This window comes from Engystomops pustulosus, chromosome 9 (assembly GCF_040894005.1).
Source record: "Engystomops pustulosus chromosome 9, aEngPut4.maternal, whole genome shotgun sequence".
Classification (NCBI taxonomy): domain Eukaryota; kingdom Metazoa; phylum Chordata; class Amphibia; order Anura; family Leptodactylidae; genus Engystomops; species Engystomops pustulosus.
Window position 1 is genome coordinate 32,090,068 of NC_092419.1, and position 17,967 is coordinate 32,108,034.

General features: G+C 40.8%; 1 protein-coding gene across 1 annotated transcript in view; it reads right to left on the reverse strand.

The window, feature by feature from the left end:
* Positions 1–14,991, reverse strand: part of LOC140076931 (sodium- and chloride-dependent neutral and basic amino acid transporter B(0+)-like) — a 32,145-nt gene extending 17,154 nt beyond the window's left edge. Inside the window, exons 1-5 of the mRNA XM_072123736.1 lie at positions 14,805–14,991; positions 7,361–7,493; positions 3,889–4,020; positions 1,828–1,989; positions 752–884 (exon numbers count right to left, since the gene is read on the reverse strand). Coding sequence (XP_071979837.1) covers positions 752–884; positions 1,828–1,989; positions 3,889–4,020; positions 7,361–7,493; positions 14,805–14,852 — 608 coding nt within the window. The 5' untranslated portion in view covers positions 14,853–14,991. The remainder of the gene's footprint in view (positions 1–751; positions 885–1,827; positions 1,990–3,888; positions 4,021–7,360; positions 7,494–14,804) is intronic.
* Between the last annotated feature and the right edge of the window lie 2,976 nt (positions 14,992–17,967).

The following is a 17,967-nucleotide window of genomic DNA, read 5'->3' on the forward strand; positions in this document are numbered from 1 at the left end:
CACAAGGGATAAATGATAAATGAATTGGTGCACGGACTAAAAGGTTTAGAACTCCCTAGACCAGCTTTTATCTGCTTTCTTTTTTTGCGCCACAAATTGCGCCAAAAACATGTCAGAAAAAATAGAAGCACCAGAAAAATGTTCGATTCACGAGCGGCGCCAAAATTTTGCGCCCAAAGATAGACCAAGTTGAGAGTGTCGGAAAATACCAATATTGTGGTGCCGACACTTCATAAATTTAGATGGAAGAGGAGCAGAAAGGAAAAAAACAGCTAGTTTTCCAATTGAAAGTCCACAGTTAATGACCCCCAATGTCTCCCGCAGCCGGAGGGATTGGGATCCTTAGCAGCACTATAATCTGTGCATGTATGAACTGATTATAACCCACGTGCAATGCTGAAGTTTAGGCAAGTCTGTTGTTTTGCTGCAACATTTGGACTTTATACAAGTCAAATTGTTGGCCCAACGAAATTGGCAACTTTGGCTGACATTCATCCAAAGTGCATGGGCTCCTTTAGACTCAACTACATTTTGTTTCCTTGTTTCTTTGGTAAACTGTAGACTATGTAAACTGTAAACTACAGTCTGTCTTAATTATAGTAATTTATGGGCAAATGTTTTATGATTTTTATTTTTACAAATTTATTTGTAATTTATTTTCACAAATTACAGCTATGGTTCACAAAATCAACAATTCCAACAAATGAACTTATGATGAAGAATAAACCAAAATAATAAAGTTTCATCTTACTCCCAGTACTGTTTGCTCGGCACTTCCACCTCTTGCCTTATAGTGGTGTTTTCTATGCAGGAGACGTTCCTTTCATTTACCCAAGTTAGATTTGCTGTTATTATGGTCTCATTTATTGTTACGTTGCAGGACACTGAAATGAGAGATATGTGAACATATATTTTGTACATTAACGAAGGACAATAATAATACTTAGGAATAAAGAAATGTTGATGAACTTAAAGTGGATTTGCAGGACTTGCATATTGATGGACTATTAGGTTTTTGGAGTTGGAGGGGCTGTAGCATTCCAATGAGAGTCATGCTCCCAGATTTGAAAATTTAGTATCTTGAGTAGAACAAAAATTCTAAAAGCTACAGTATCAGGCACAGCCAATGCACAGACTCTTAAAAGAAATCAACCAAGTAAAAAAAAAACCTCTATAAATACCCCCCTCCTCTTCACCTTGATCCCTGCACCGTCCATTGCTAGTCTTAACATACTGGGGTCACCTAGAAAAGAAAGTTATAATTAGCAGCACGGAGTGCAGGGACAAGATGTCCGGCGCACAGGGCTGCTAATTATGCACGCCACCGCACCTTTCTCTTTTCACGCCCCTCGTGTGATTTCACCTCCCTCTTCCAGCATTGGAGAGGGAGATGGCGAGGGCATGCATAATACGCAGCCCGATGCGCCGGACATCTTGTCCCAGCGCTCTTTTCTGCTAATTATAACTTTCTTTTCTAGATGATCCCAGGTTGTCAAGACTAAACACATACAGCACTGGATCAACATCAAGAGGAGAAGAGGTGAGTATTTTTTTTTTTTTTACGTGGTTGATTTCCTTTAAATCAATGGGTTTGATGGGTTTAGACCTCAACTTTTTTTTTTTTTTTTAAAAACCTTTAACATGAAAGTGTCTATAGGCTCTTCCTCCTTTGAGCTACTTTGAGGGGCTTGTACAGCAGTTCATTGGAGAGAGGTAAGAGGTCAACGCTAATTTATGCCTAATATTCTCTGAATGTTCCCATTGTCAAAACTACTGGTAGATGCCCTATCATAAAAGAAATAAATGTGCAGTGCTCTTGTGACTTACCTCGAGGAACTTTGCTGCAGAATTCATCGGCCCAATTGAAGCAATCTGACCAAGGTAGGACGCTTTGAAATGAAGCAAACATGTAATACAAACTGTAGGCAATGATGACATTGTAGTAGATGGCTACAAATGTAGTGATGGTCACCATGAGGAGGCCAACACCTAGAAATGAAAAAAATAAATAATAACTGTCAACGTATAAACTAGTGGCACAAAAATAACACAAAACTAACAAGTCAACATTTTTTGCCAACAAAGAAGCACAGAATTAGCTCTTGTTACAAGACAAATATAGCTGGTTACACAGAATGATATCAATATTTGTTCTTAACTGTTTGCCCAACGTGAGTGTGTCCACCAATAAACTGAGCGTCTTTTATGTTGGCATAAATCCTTCAATTATATAAACACTCGCCCTCACTATACTATGCTGCTCTCAACAGGGCAATGTAACCGCAGATCGGTGCGGGGTCAAGTTGTTAGAGCAACACCGACCCATAGTCATGACCTATTCTGCGGAAAGGTCAACAGTGTAAAAAAATTGGGTCCAAAAAACCCTGTTAATGAATCATTAGAGATGACTCCACAAATTGCCACCATATACTAATTATTATTCTATATTTTACATGTTACATTCTCTTATTTAGGGACCATCTATGTTGTGTAAGTTCTAATGCCTTACACAATTTCCAAAAATGTTGCCTCTAGGCATAGGACTGTAATATTTTTCCTTGATTTGCTTCTTTATTTTCAATATCTACATCAATAAAAGGGTTAAAGTCAGTAATATTTCCCAAGCTATAAAAAGGCTTTGTGCACTCAGGGTGGATTACTGTGATTAGAAATTAAAGCCATGGGCAGTGCCACCATGTTTTTGCCAACTTCCTCATGCTTCTACTGAAAACAAAATCCAAGAAAGCATGGTCAAACATAGCAAATATATGCGGGAAGATATTAATACCATCTATTGTTCACCAACAGGCACTGATACAACTTTCTGAAAAATTCCATTTATGTTATAATGAGGGCGGTAATACACTACAATGTTTATTTATATAGTGAATACTATACACAGGATCGTCACCAAAGAAGAAGAAAGTGGCTCTGGCACTACTCTCATTCACCTCGTGATTCCATGTGCAATTGGACCACAGTACAGCTGGAGTTACGTGTGGCATTCGTTGCAGTAATGTGAAGCCGCAGGTGGTGCTCAGAAAGGAGGCAAGATAGTCTCAGGTAGGTATACAAAAGAAGATCGCGGCACTCACTAGGGACGCTTCAAAGTTTATTGTAGACAACACAGGGGGTACAGGACGCCGACATGCGGCAAGGCGACGGGCCGTTTTGCGCTGGGCAGCGCTTCCTCTAGCCTCTGACGTCATCCTCCGGGGGCAGGCGCATTTTAAGCGCCGGCCCCGGAAGGTTGTGCATTGTTGCTATGTATCTATGACAAACTTCCGGGGCCGGCGCTTAAAATGCGCATGCTCCGGGAGGATGACGTCAGAGGCTAGAGGAAGCGCTGCCCAGCGCGAAACGGCCCGTCACCTTGCCGCATGTTGGCGTCCTGTACCACCTGTGTTGTCTACAATAAACTTTGAAGCATCCCTGGTGAGTGCCGCAATCTTCTTTTGTATACCTACTATACACAGGATGGCAGTGAAAACAACAAAGAGTTCACTTACCTGCTCCAGCGCCGCTACCCGTCACTGCCAGGCATTACACTCCTGTCCAGACCACTGCCATCGGGATGTGGCCAGGACTGGAGCTTCCGGCCTCTGTAAACAAAAAGAGGCCTGGCAGTAATGGGCAGTGCCACAGAAGAACTGGAGCTTCGGAGGAGCTAAGTGTAATTAGAAAGAATTTCTCATTCCTTGATAATCTCATTAATCATGCATGCATGATGACCCCTCTGACCCACCTACATGCACGTAAAACTTTTCACATATAACCAACTACGAGACATAATCAACATAATGATGTCATACTAGAATAAATCAAAATGTCAATAAATAATTTTCTACCTCCAAAAAGAACTAGGATAACTCATACATACTCATCTACCTTGTAAGATTGGTACAACCCGCCAAACTTCAATTGGACCCAAACTGGAGAATTGTCCCAGAGAACATTCCAAGAAGAATAGTGGAAGACCGGAGAAGGCCAGCATAATCGTGTAAGGTATGAGAAATGCCCCTGTGGAATAAAATGTATGACAAGATTGATATTTGACTTCATGATACCTGTGATATAAGAAATATTTCAGACAACATTATTTGATTATTGGTTAAATGGAAGTATAGTTTTGTCAGGGTCGGGCCAATCCCGCCTTACACTCTTCTCCCTGACAGGCAGGCTTATATAGAGGACACAAAAGCTACGGGTTGCTTTAGCCCAGTATGTCCTACCTCATACCCCTGAAGGAATAAAAACTAACAGTTAAAAACTTATATTTAAAACCAGTTAATAAGCCTAAAAAGTATATTTTCAATACAAAACTGTGAAAAACACACATAAAAAAGTTGTCATATATGGTGGGCGGTCCGTTCCCTTGTCTACAGCAATGTCTTTTGTTGTTGCTGCAGTTATCTCCTGCTCCTCCACTGATTAAAGGGTAAGATCTCTCGTGTCCCTGAGACAACCAGAGACCCTGGAGAGAAGTTAGTAACTGTTTATTACCCACTGAAGCAGCTCTATACTGTGAATAGCAGAGCCAGCACTGGTTTAATAGACCACAAGGTCATGTGATCCTCCCCAAAATGGCAACGTCATGTGATTTAAATACCACTGGCATTTAAAGAGTTAATGGATGCCACCAAACTTAGCTGCGGCCGAGAACTTTTAATACATTTTGTGGTTCAGGTCCACTGAATACTATTTATGGCTCCTAGAATCCGGGATGTACCTCCTACTTCCTCGTCCTGTGAGGACGTATGACATATATATTTGGTAGGGAAAGGGTTTGTTAACTTTTACCTAATTATGTGACACGCAAAAAAAAATGCAGCAGACACAAGGTTATGGACAAAAAAATAAGTTTTATCCCTTAAACCAATATGTAAGCAAATTCACTAAAAATGCCCAGTCTTATTTTTTTTTCAGGCCTGGTACTTAAGAGGTTTTTGGGGACATGCTTGTTTTCTTTGAATCACAGTATTCTGACACCCATTATTTACTCCTACAAAACAGTGCAAGTGGTAACTAGGGGATTGTTTAACTTTTGTACACCTTTTAGTTTTCGTGTGTATTGCAGCAGCAAAAAGAATTGGAATTACAGATATCTCAACATTTTTTGTCATTGCATTCACCATGCAGGGAGAATGGTTTTCAGACATTGGCTACCTGGAAGAATAGCTCCACTCTCTGTGTCATGGTAAAGCTGTGTTAATCCAGATTAGTCGGGTAAGTAAGGGCAGGGATGAAGTGACAAAGCTCTGACATAGCACAGCAAACTGGTGGAGGAAGCTGGAATTCCTGGGACTTCTGGTTTTGGACTCCAACCCATCAGATAATGATGACCCATCATAGGGACAGGTCATCGATATCATAGATTGAAATTTATCCCATTATCTATAGGGATAATCAGCTACCTGTAGTAAGTACTTATTGTTGAGAAGCCAAGAACAATATCATAATGTGCACAATGTAAGCTTGTTATAAATTTTCCTGGATGGCAACCATTGTATCTATTAGTGAAATCCAATGTCTGCTTCAAGAATTTATGGGATAGCACTGAACATGCTTTGTCCTCTGAGGTCTAAGCCGGTTATGTAAGTAGATTAATGACTATTTAACTTTTTCCGGACTGTTGCACCAATTATTCCGAGACTGATAAATCTGCATGACCTGTTCCCCTGCAGATCAGTACATTGTCTCATATCTACTGTCCGATGCTCATTGTGAAGGTTTAAGCTAACATGTAAAGGCTGTCACTGATTAACTGGGCATTGAACAAGCAAAGAACGTACAACTTATCGACCAAGGCTTGAGTACATGAAGTCAGGATTAAAGATATCATCCATCAATGTGTGGAGAGCCGTGAGCCACATAATAACTCCTTCAGTATTGACAATTGTAGGTCAGTGCGTAGTATAGATCCTGGAGATATGCTGGTCTACATAGTAAGGTGTGATGTCATGAGACCACCAACATGATCTCTAAACTTTCCCCTCCGTAACAAGAGAAAGTCCAAAAACCAATAATTTTGGCAATGTGTCAAATTTTTGCCATTTAAATCACTTGAAATTCATATATACTAAGTATATGCATACTTTACTTAACAACATGGGAGTATGAAAATGCATAACATGATTGTTCATATGCAGCAAACACTGCCACTACTTATGCAGTCCAGGGTCGGACTGGTCTACCAGAGAACCAAAGAATCCTTCGGCACACCCAGCCTCTAACACCATGATGGTCAAGCAGAAGAAAACTCAATTTGAAGGACAGTAGGCTTTATTTTCTAGAGGATGATGAACGGAAGGCCCCCACTAAAATTTAGCCTACACTCCTTTTTTCGTCTTCTGTTGATGTTATGTCTCTTTCTTGGTCGGCTTCCAATTGTTTAATTGCTTCTTCCATAGGTGGATTTGTTGTTGCATTGGTTACGTTGAACCAGGATCGTCACTTCAATGTCACAGGGGTTTCCTTTTTTATTTTTTCTGAATAACCCTGCCAAACCATTCCTGTCCCCCACCTAAATTTTATCTGGTGAGCTCAAGGAGACCCAGTCAGACATGCATGCATTCTTTTGTCTAGTGACCTCCATTCATTCCATTGTTTGATATATAAGGGTATGATCAGCCAGTTCTGATTGTGATTAAAGGTCATCCGATCTTGACATTTAGGGTTCATTCCCATAACGTTGAAAAAGAGGACTTTTTTTAATGGACACAGCTGCACTAATTGCAATAATTTTTGATGGCACAGTGCCCAGGCTGTTGTTTTAATGGACCATATGACCATTCTGTAGAGCATGCACTAGACTAAATCCTTATTTCACGGATCACTCATAGACTAACGTTCATGAGAATTCGTGATAAACAGTTGCCGCAAGGATCGAGTGAAGATCTGAAGAAACTATCCAACCTTTTTGGCTGAAAATGGACCTTGGTCTTGGGCATCTAGATCTAAATTATTAGAAAGCTGAACTTCCACTCTAGGAAGACACCCGTGTCAGACTCCATATCAAACTATGTTCTGTGTGCATGTAATCTAAGGGGTATCCCTTTCATTGTGCTGTGGTATGTCAATAGACATAACATTATGATAAGGGAAGGGTTTGATCTTGGGAATCTTGAATTATTACAAACATCAAGGGACTAATTCTCTATGCGAAGCATTCCTAGAGAAACAGTGTTCGAGGCTAAAAGTTAAGGAAAATTGAAAAGTAAATGGTTAATCTACTGGTGGCTCTATCGTAATATGTTCCAGGTATGTGTTTTTCTTAGTTAGTGGGAAAATGCAAATAGGGTTAAGACATCTTCCAGGCTACAGTTATATAGTCATACTATAGTCATAGTAATCGCCTTACCTCCTCCATTTTTGTAGCAAAGGTATGGAAACCTCCAGACATTCCCCAAACCTACAGCATAGCCAATCATAGACAGCAAGTAGTCCGATTTCCTAGTCCAATTTCCACGTTCCACATTTTCATCTTGGGATTTCTTGGGAAAAATTTTTTTTTTCATTATTTATGATAAACTCTGCATGTTCTTTATCAGATTGTAGCTACAGTGATAAAAGTGTATGAATTCTTAATCAGGATATATTGGTTATAGACACATAACACAATATACATTATAGCCAGGCTAGTGACTAGGAGATAAAACTGCCTTATGGTGATTGGATAATTACACCGCCATACAATGACTGGATGATAGCACTGCCATACTCTGACTGCATGATCACACCACCATATACGGTAATAATTGGATAACACTGCCTTACAGTGACTGGGTGATAATACCTTCATATAATGACTGGATAGCACTGCTGTATAACGACTGCATGATAATACCTCTATATAATGACTGATTAACACCGCCATACGATTACTACATGATCACAGAGCCATAAAATGACTGGGAGATAACCCTGCCTCACGGTGATTAGGGTCAGGTAGTAAAAGTTCTCCTTACGGAGATTTCTAATTAAGGCCACGGTGTAGGTGTTTGGAGACTTAAAGCCATGGATGCCCCACTTGTGGATTCTGGGAAAATCTTCAAATACATATTTCAGGATGGGATAAGGAGAACCACCCCTCTATTAGCTTGTAAGGCAGCTCCCTTGACATCAAGTATGATCTACAAGAAGCCTTATGACATGATGTGGGATTAAAACCAAACCAGTCTATCTATTCCAGAAGGAACAGACTCCCAACTGTAGACAGCACTGTTTTGACCTGATTAGGTCTCTTCAGTACAGTGCAGGGAACTGGTTTTGCTGAGTGAAAGGCTTGTGAATAGCGTCGAGAAGTAAGAGTCCTCCTCACGGAGACTCCATTTAAGGCTGCAGTGTAGGCGTATGGACACTTATAGCCATGGACACTCCACTTGGGGATTCTGGAAAAATATGCAAAAAAGTTTCCCAGGATGGGATAAGGAAAACCAGGCCTCTTTAAATCACTTTGGAAAGAAGCTCCCTTAGCATCTAGCATGGCCTACAAGAAGCCTTATGATATTATGCAGGTTTAAAACCAAACCAGTAAATCTATTCCATAAGAAACAGATTCCCAACAGTAAAGAGAGCTGTTATAACCTGGCTGGGTCTCTTGAAGTCAAGGGAGCAGCCTTAGAAGGTATCTAAAATAGACATGGTTTTCCTTATCGCAAACTGGAAAACATATTTGCATACTTTCCCAGAATCCCTTAGTGGAGCATCCATGGCTATAAGTCTCCAAACCCCTACACGGCGGAATTAATTGACATTCTCTGTAAGGAGAACTCTTACTTCCCAACCCTAGTCACAAGCATCGGGTGGCCTTAGTATCTGGGGTTTTGGGTGCTGTAAATGCTATATGTCTGTATATGGTATTGTATGCATGTGTATATTTGCTGTATGTTTGTATATGTGATATACATGTGCGTGCATATACAACAGTGTATATATGCTGTATGTCTGTGCATATGCTGTGTATATAATGTGTGAGTTTACAAATATGTACCGTATATACTCGTGTATAAGCCGAGTTTTTCAGCACAAAAAATGTGCTGAAAAACGTCCCCTCGGCTTATACACGAGTCATACAGTCATAAAAAATCTTTAAAAAAATTATAAACTTATATACTCACCCTCCGGTGGCCCCGACCTGCAGCGCTGCTCCCCCGATGTCCGCGTGGGTCCTCTTTTGGCTCCTGCGGCCATCTTCTGTCTTCACTAACTTCTGCCGGGCGCCTCCATGTTTTTCCACCAGGCGGCGCCTAGTATGACGCGCCGCTGCTGACGTCATACTAGGCGCCGTCCAGGGGAGAACAATGGCGGCGCCCGGCACGAAGTTAGTGAAGAAAGAAGACGGGCTCCGAAGCCAGAAGAGGAGCCGCGCGGACATCGGGGGAGCAGCGCTGCACATCGGGGCCCCCGGAGGGTGAGTATATAAGTTTATTATTTTCTTTTAATGCTGGGCTGGCTGTATATTACTGTAGGCAAGCTTTACTGGGGGCAGTGCTGTATACTACTGGGGGCTGTGCTGTATACTACTGGGGGCTGTGCTGTATACTACTGGGGGCAGTGCTGTATACTACTAGGGGCAGTGCTGTATACTACTGGGGGCAGTGCTGTATACTACTGGGGGCAGTGCTGTATACTACTGGGGGCAGTGCTGTATACTACTGGGGGCTGTGCTGTATACTACTGGGGGCTGTGCTGTATACTACTGGGGGCAGTGCTGTATACTACTGGGGGCAGTGCTGTATACTACTGGGGGCTGTGCTGTATACTACTGGGGGCTGTGCTGTACACTACTGGGGGCAGTGCTGTATACTACTGGGGGCTGTGCTGTATACTACTGGGGGCTGTGCTGTATACTACTGGGGGCTGTGCTGTACACTACTGGGGGCAGTGCTGTATACTACTGGGGGCAGGCTGTATACTACTGGGGGCAGGCTGTATACTACTGGGGGCAGGCTGTATACTACTGGGGGCTGCTGTATACTACTGGGGGCAGGCTGTATACATACTGGGGGGGGGTCTGTGACCAATGCATTTCCCACCCTCGGCTTATACTCGAGTCAATAGGTTTACCCAGTTTTTGATGGTAAAATTAGGGGTCTCGGCTTATACTCGGGTTGGCTTATATATATATATATATATATATATATATATTTTTTTTTTTTTTTTTAAGGGAGAAGGGGTGGCCCATTCAGAAGTTTACTATGGGGCCCAGCCTCTCCTAGGTACATCCCTGCATGGCTAGATAACACTGCCATATGATGACTGGATGATAACACATCCATACAGTGACTGGATGATAACCCCATCATACTCTGACTTCATGATCACACCATCATACGATGACTGGATTATAATAACATGGCCATATGCTGACTGGATGATAACACGATTCTACGGTGACTGGATTATTACACCCCTATATGATGACCATGTTGTTATCACCATCATGTGATGATAATACTACCACACTGTACAACCGCTAGATGATCGTCACATGATGATAGGATCATAACACTGTCACATAATAATGGGATGATAACACCGTCACATGATGTTGGATTGATATCAACGTCACATGATGATAGCATGATAACACCCACACAATTCTAAATAAAAAATAAACACTGTAAGACTTCCGAAATTCACACTTTTAAATTCACATCTGCCACAATATTTTTTAAGACATGACCCTAAAAAACATCTAATTTTCTTTTTAGAAACAAAATTCCCAGAAACTTCTTTAATCACAATAGAAGTCAAAAGTTTGGATTAAATTGACCGCAGCGACTATTTTGTTGTAATGAAAAGGAAATGTAATATATTGCTGGCAATCTATTATCCTAACCCCTCATTTCTACAATTACTAAGCCCATGTAAAAACATCCATATGAGAAATTCCTTGAAGATACGGTCATCTAACGACAATCACCCCGGTGGTCTGGAGTGCTGGCTCGGTGAGGTGGTCTAAGGTGATGAAGGAGATTGCTTTACAATATAAATGGCGGCTGTGGGTTAATATTTAATGCCAGTGAAAGTCTATAGTCTTTTTGAGAGTTAATACATAACCATTTATTGCATTTATATTATTAAACCTTATATGACAATTCAGTTGTTTAGGATAGTTACGTTAATGTAAAGTGTAAAGTATATAACCTTTGACCTTACGTTTTATTTAAAAATTGGTTCTGTAGTTGGTCCTCTTATACAGGCGGTCCCCTACTTAAGAACACTCGACTTACATACGACCCCTAGTTACAAACGGACCTCTGGATATTGGTAATTTATTGTACTTTAGTCCTAGGCTACAATAAACAGCTGTAACAGTTATCACAGGTGTCTGTAATGAAGCTTTAGTGTTAATCCTGATTCTTATGACAACCCAACATTTTTAAAGTCCAATTTTCACACAGACCAAAAAAGTTCTTTCTGGGATTACAATGATAAAATATACAGTTCCGACTTACATACAAATTCAACTTAAGAACAAACCTACAGAACCTATCTTGTATGTAACCCGGGGACTGCCTGTATAGACAATGAGAAAATGCTTTGTTCCTTCCGCTTCCCATTTGGGGCACACAAAACAGGGATTATTATAGCTCTCAATAAACTCTTAATAAGTTACAATTAAGTAATGCGTTCATATATAATGATCTCCTGCCTAGAGGTGGCAGAAAGAATAACAAGCAGATTTTTTTCCACTGGTTTGCCCCATAGGGGTTGTTAGAGGTAATGGGATCCCACCACAAAAGAATACCCACAGTCCAGTTACTACTCATGATAAGCAGATGCCTATGCAATAAATATTGTGTTATCATTACCCCAAGCCATTCTTCTCAGAAAGTCCCATGCCATTCCCTCTCATCACACCTCTCTATATTGAATTTATACCCCTAAATCAAGGAATATGCAAAACAAGTCATGCACCCCCTGCCCATAGAGATGTAGCACTGCCTGCCCATAGAGATGTAGGACTGCCTGCCCATAGCCAGGTAGGTGTGTGCTTTTGACATAATAAAGCTCAATAGCTTGCCTCCAGTAATTACAATATTTTAAGGATATTATAAGATTTATCTTAAGAATAATTCAAAATCATGAATGATAAACCCAGGTATGATATTTGTTTTTTATGGGCCCCCACTTTTAAAATGATGCTAATGAGCCTGAAGGGCTCTGAGGGCATTACTCCATCCCCTCCTTGTTGTACACTTCTCCCTCCCACTATGTGAGAGAGCTTCTGTAACATACCCATATCCCTTCTGACTCATTAGCATAATTTTAAAGGTTGATTTTAGAGGGAATCTTATATTTGTTATCCATTACCTCCTTTCATCTAAAATGAACTTTTAAAACTGTGCTATTGAGCCAGAGGTGCTCTGGAGGGTGTTACCTATGATGTTCTGTGCCCTGGCTTCAAAGGCTAATACACTGTGCAGAAACATATCTTCCATTCCCAGGCCCCCACGGCCATTGTGTGAGATTACAGCAGGCAGAGGGAGGAGGCAGTGACCCTACACAGTGTAACAGTCTGTGAAACAAGAGCATGGTGGGGCACTGTTATGCCCCCCCCCCCCCCCCACACACACACACACAAAAATAGCACTTCTGAACCAGTAGCATAATTTTAAAAGTTGTTTTTGAAGGAGGCCACAGATAACAAATATAAGAATATTACCACAGTCAGAGTGCCTGGATCTATGAGTAATGTCCCTGGTTTATCATGAATTTTGATGGTAAATTTCCTTTATCTTACATACGGAACCAATACTTAAATTCTAAATGGGCTACAAAGTTTGACACTTGGGTCATTTCACTGAACTGAACTAAGATCCCCATAGAAGTGTAAGGTCATATAGGATTTTACAGGGAGGATATTGCTGCAAATGCAATTTCCTTTTATAAATCTATAAAATCAATCAACTCCTATATAAAATTTGTCAATAATAAGTTGGGTTATGGGAGATCAGCCATAACCATGATCATTTTTCTGTGAAATATAAAGTTGTCGTAGTCAGGAGAGATCTAAAGAATAACTCCTTGGTTTTGTCTACAATTGTTGAAATAATATTTTAATTCCCATATAAATCCAAGAGAAAAATAATGGTTATGCTTCCATAAAAAAATCGGATTCCAGTTGAGGTGTAGTGTGGGGTCATGGACGAATCTGTACAATATGATTATACATTGTACAGCTATAGCAAAGGATTCCCTGGTCTTAGAGGATAACTTTCTGATGAGTAGGGGTCCCCCTGTGATGAGACCCCCCCAATGGACCAAGAAAACCAGTGTCTGTTATACAAGTTACTAGTTGTATACTAGTTGTGTACTCAGCTATCTCTGCTATAGTAGCGGGTCACATGTGTAACTAGCTTCTCTGTGTATTAGGGGGTACAACACTGAGACCCTCACTGATCAAAAACTTGCAAAGTGATTCAGATCACAATGTAGTCTTCTTACTCACAAGCATAAAAACTGTCCAAGTCTCTATTTATCTATATTACAAAAAAAAACATTTTCAAGCACCATCAAAAATACACCTGGACTATGCTACTCCTAACGGGTTATATTGATAACGCCTCCCGTATGCTGACCATAAAAGACGTGTAATCTTTCTTAAATCAATATGAAAAATGTAATCTAGAAAACAGTGAGGAATAAAAACAGAAAGTATGTTGGAAAAGTTTTTATAATGCAAACAATAACACCCCTTTACAGATTTTAGATCAAGCACACTTACATACTGGTGTGCCCCCTCGTCAGGATCTACTTATGCCCTTGTTTTTTTTACAATCAAACCTTCATAAATTATGCAAATGAGCCTTTGGGGCTCTGTGCTCCATAGTTGTCAATAAAGCCTGGTGCCCGTCAGGCTAATTTGTATAATTTATGAAAGTTTTTTTTTGGAAAAACATGCCAGAGGGGGCACACATCAGTGTGCCTGGTTTACAATCCTTCATCCTGATGGTAGAATTTGGATATAATATGTGTAATAGGAGAGTGGCTTGCTCTGTAACATCAAAACTAGTTTAGAAAGGCAAAAAAAGCTAATTTCAATCCCACAAATCCTATTAACTATGAAAAGTGCAGGATCTATGTATAGGCGGTCTACTACTTAAAGACACCCGACTTACAAACGACCCCTAGTTAAAGACGGACCCTCTACCTTCTGTGAACTTTGGTGAAGCTCTCTGGATGCTTTACTATAGTCCCAGATTACAATGATCAGCTGTACGGTGTCTGTAATGAAGCTTTATTGATAAATCTTGAATAAATTTTGAAACTCCAATTGTTTCCACTTACATACAAATTCAACTTAAGAACAAACCTATAAAACCTATCCTGTATGTAACCCGGGAACTGCCTGTACTGTAAATCTAATCTAATAACTAGGGTCCATTATATACATAACATACATGGTACATATCTTCTTGTACTTCTGGGTAATAGCCGCTACTTCCCATCCATAAATTCCTGGACTATCTGTATCAACGCTGTAAAAACTTCTGGAGAAGCTGTGATTATAACTCTCATCGTGTTACAGCTCCCAGTTATGCCTTCACATATCTGATCTCTCCTACAGAAAGACATCACTTTTAGTTTCTTAAACTTTTCACAATTTTGCATCACATCCATAACTTAGATATGTTTTCTCTAACTTTCGGACGATTGTCCTGTAAAAACGAAAAAGATGGAGTTGGCCGCCCGGAATTGCACCTTATAGAATTCCCGTCTGTGAGTTATTCATTGACTCATTTCATGCAATTTGCAAACACTTTAGGAGCCTAAGTAGTTTGGTGACCACTCACCTGTTTCTCCCCAGACTTTTTACATTTTAGAAAATCTTTCCAGCCCATGATAATGCGACTCCAAGTTCTCCTTGTCCGGTGCAGAAGACGCCTTCCTAGTGATTTGGGTCTCAGTGATGATCCTTGGATCCGCTCCCTGTACAATGACAAACTATGCAGAGATTTTATGCCTTAAATAGCTGCCAATGTTTTTTCTCTCTCTATCCATTAAGGTGTGTAGCTGGCACCTCCCCTGGTTGTCACTCATTACTGCGGCTCCTATGCAAAGCAGCTTCCAGGGGAAGTTAATGTTTAGATGGAATGATGAAGATGGATCCCAGTTATCAGGATTAGGATATCATCGATATGAATCTTGTCCGGTACTTTAAAGGAAATCTTCCATCTGGAAACTACTTTTTTCAGTAGTTCCAGAGGTAGGCAGCCTCTGTGAACTTCAAGGGCTAAGGCTACTCTAAGATCCGAGTAGCCTCTGCAGTGCCCCCCCCCTGCTGAATGTGAATGCAGCCGCATGGACCGCACAAGCGCAGTGGCTTCAGCCAGGGACCCGGAGCATGCGCAGAAGCTGGCTCTGGGCCGAAACTCTAGCTGAAGCTCAATTCTTCAACCCTATTCTTGAACCCTAGCTGAATTATTCACATGAAGGGGGTGTTCCGGTGCTCATTCCTGCGGCTCCCATTTCCAGCTATGTCCTTAAAGGGTATCTAACATCAAGAAAGACTGTATGCAAATGAGCCTGAGGGGCTCCAGACTCCATAAATGGAGCCTGGAACACCTCCACCTAATTTGCATACAGGGGCTCATTTTCATAGGGACCAATTTGCACCGCTTTCCCCTGAATTGCCCCGGGTTTTTGGCACACGCAATCAGATTGTGTCGCATCGGTGCCAGCTTGCACGTGACGGAAATCGGGGGGAGTGACCGTTGGAAAAACCCGACGGATTCGTAAAAAACACTGTATTTAAAAAAAATTTCTGTCGCTTGACACGCACTTACATGCACTGGGAAGATGAAGGTGAACTCCTGCGGACCTCAGCACAGCGGCAACACCTGGTGTACATCGGGCGCACGGACCTTAGTGAGTCCCGCCAAAACCCGAATCCTCATCGGAGAACGCACCGCTGGATCGCGACTGGACCGGGTAAGTAAATGTGCCCCACAGTCTTTTATCCCTCTCTGCGCCTCTTCACTTGAATTTATGAAGTGTCGGCGCCATAATATTGGTGTTTTTCCACACTCTCGATTTGTCCTTTTTTTGGGGCGCAAAATTTTGACGCTGCTTGTAAATCCACCAGTTTTCTGCCACTTCTATTTTTCGAACACATTTTTTGCCGCAAGTTGTGGCACAAAAATAGTCCAGCTAAAAGCAAGTCTAGAAGGAAATTCTAAACCTTCTAGTCCATGCACCAATTCTTTAATCCCTAGCGCCACAAAATTATATCCCAATGGAAAATATAGAAGGGTTCTAGCGCCACCCTGCGCCAAAAATAATTGATGCTCTTCAATGTGTATTGGACTTTATGGTGCTTTGAACCATGGTTCTGGTATCACATTAAAGAATTGTATCAGGCCTGAGGTTCTGTGAGGTACACAATATGATACCGGGAGTTAAAGAAGTAAAATGGAACTGGATCTTTATCTGCAACTCGCATTTCCAATTCTGAATTTACTTGATGCTTCCCCTCTTGAATCTGACTTGTCTATGGCAAAAGATGACAGTTTTCTGCTCTTTTCCGCATGAGATTTTTATAGGTAAATGGGTGAAATGTCACAAAAAAGTGAGAATTTTAGAAAGGACATTTCATACACTACCTGATGGGGCTGTTAGTTTAATGGGGTAAAAGTAGGTGAAGGTTTCCCTCTAAGTTGCCATCTTAGTTGAAGGGGAGAATGTGAATGGAGACTTACAATGATGTGTACTCCATACATGCTCCTATTGTTTTACATAGAACATTCTACTTATTAATATGTATGAGTAAGATGTAGAAAGATACTTTGCCAACATATTGATCTTGGGTATTAGAACAGGCAGACATAAATTTGGGAAAGTCCAGGAATTTACCCAGTGAGTAATGTAGAAGACAAAGGCTTCATTTATCCCCATGAATGTCTACACCAAATATGTTATTATTTTGCTTTATGTATATGATACCACAGGATTACATTAAGTGAGGATGTAGGATGTGATATTATACCGGTGTACACGTCCACCACTCACTGTGCAGGGAGCTGCCCGTATAAAGCTGTAATAGATCACTGAATAGCAAGTAGTCAACACTGCCAATAATGGTAATGGTGTCTCTATCCCTTTCTTCAGTATCAGTCCGAGAAATCTTACTGTTATCAATCAAAAAGTCAAAATCATAACATTATGGCATATTGTATTGATCATGATGTTTTGGCTTACCTAGTGGACAACCATCCATCATACAGCTATGGCATATCCTAGAGGACAACTGCAGATCATAATGTTATGGCATATCCTAGTGGACCCCCAGCAATCATAATGTTATGTCATATCCTCATGGACAACCACCAATCATAATGTTATGTCATAGTCTAGTGGACTCCCACCAATCATAATGTTATGTCACATCCTCGTGGCCAACCACTGATAATAATGTTATGTTATATCCTAGTGGATAACTATGGATCATAAATGTTATGGTTATATCCTAGTGGACAACCACCAATCATAATGTTATGTCGTTTCCTCGTGGACAACCACCGATCATAATGTTATGGCACAAATTTTTGCACAACTCATAATATTGACTGTCCTAGACCTAGAAAAGGACTGGAGGGTTTTTGCTCATTATTTGCACCTTTTTAAGATACATTTTACGATAAATTGCTACACAGCGAACTTCTACACCGCTTGAAAAAGTCACAAAACATTGTGCAAATACCCCAATGTGCCCAAAAAGTCACAAAAAAGATAAGCATCAAAATAAGATAAATGTTCCTTAATGTTATGGCCTATTCTAGTGAATAGGCACCATTCATAATGCTATGGCATAGCCTTGTGGACCCTCGCTAATTGTGATATTAAAGCATATCATAGCGTTATGGCATTTTTCTTGTAGACCTCCAATTGTCATAATGTTTTTGCATACCCTACCAGACCTGTACCGTTCATAATGTTATGGCATATACTTGTGGACCT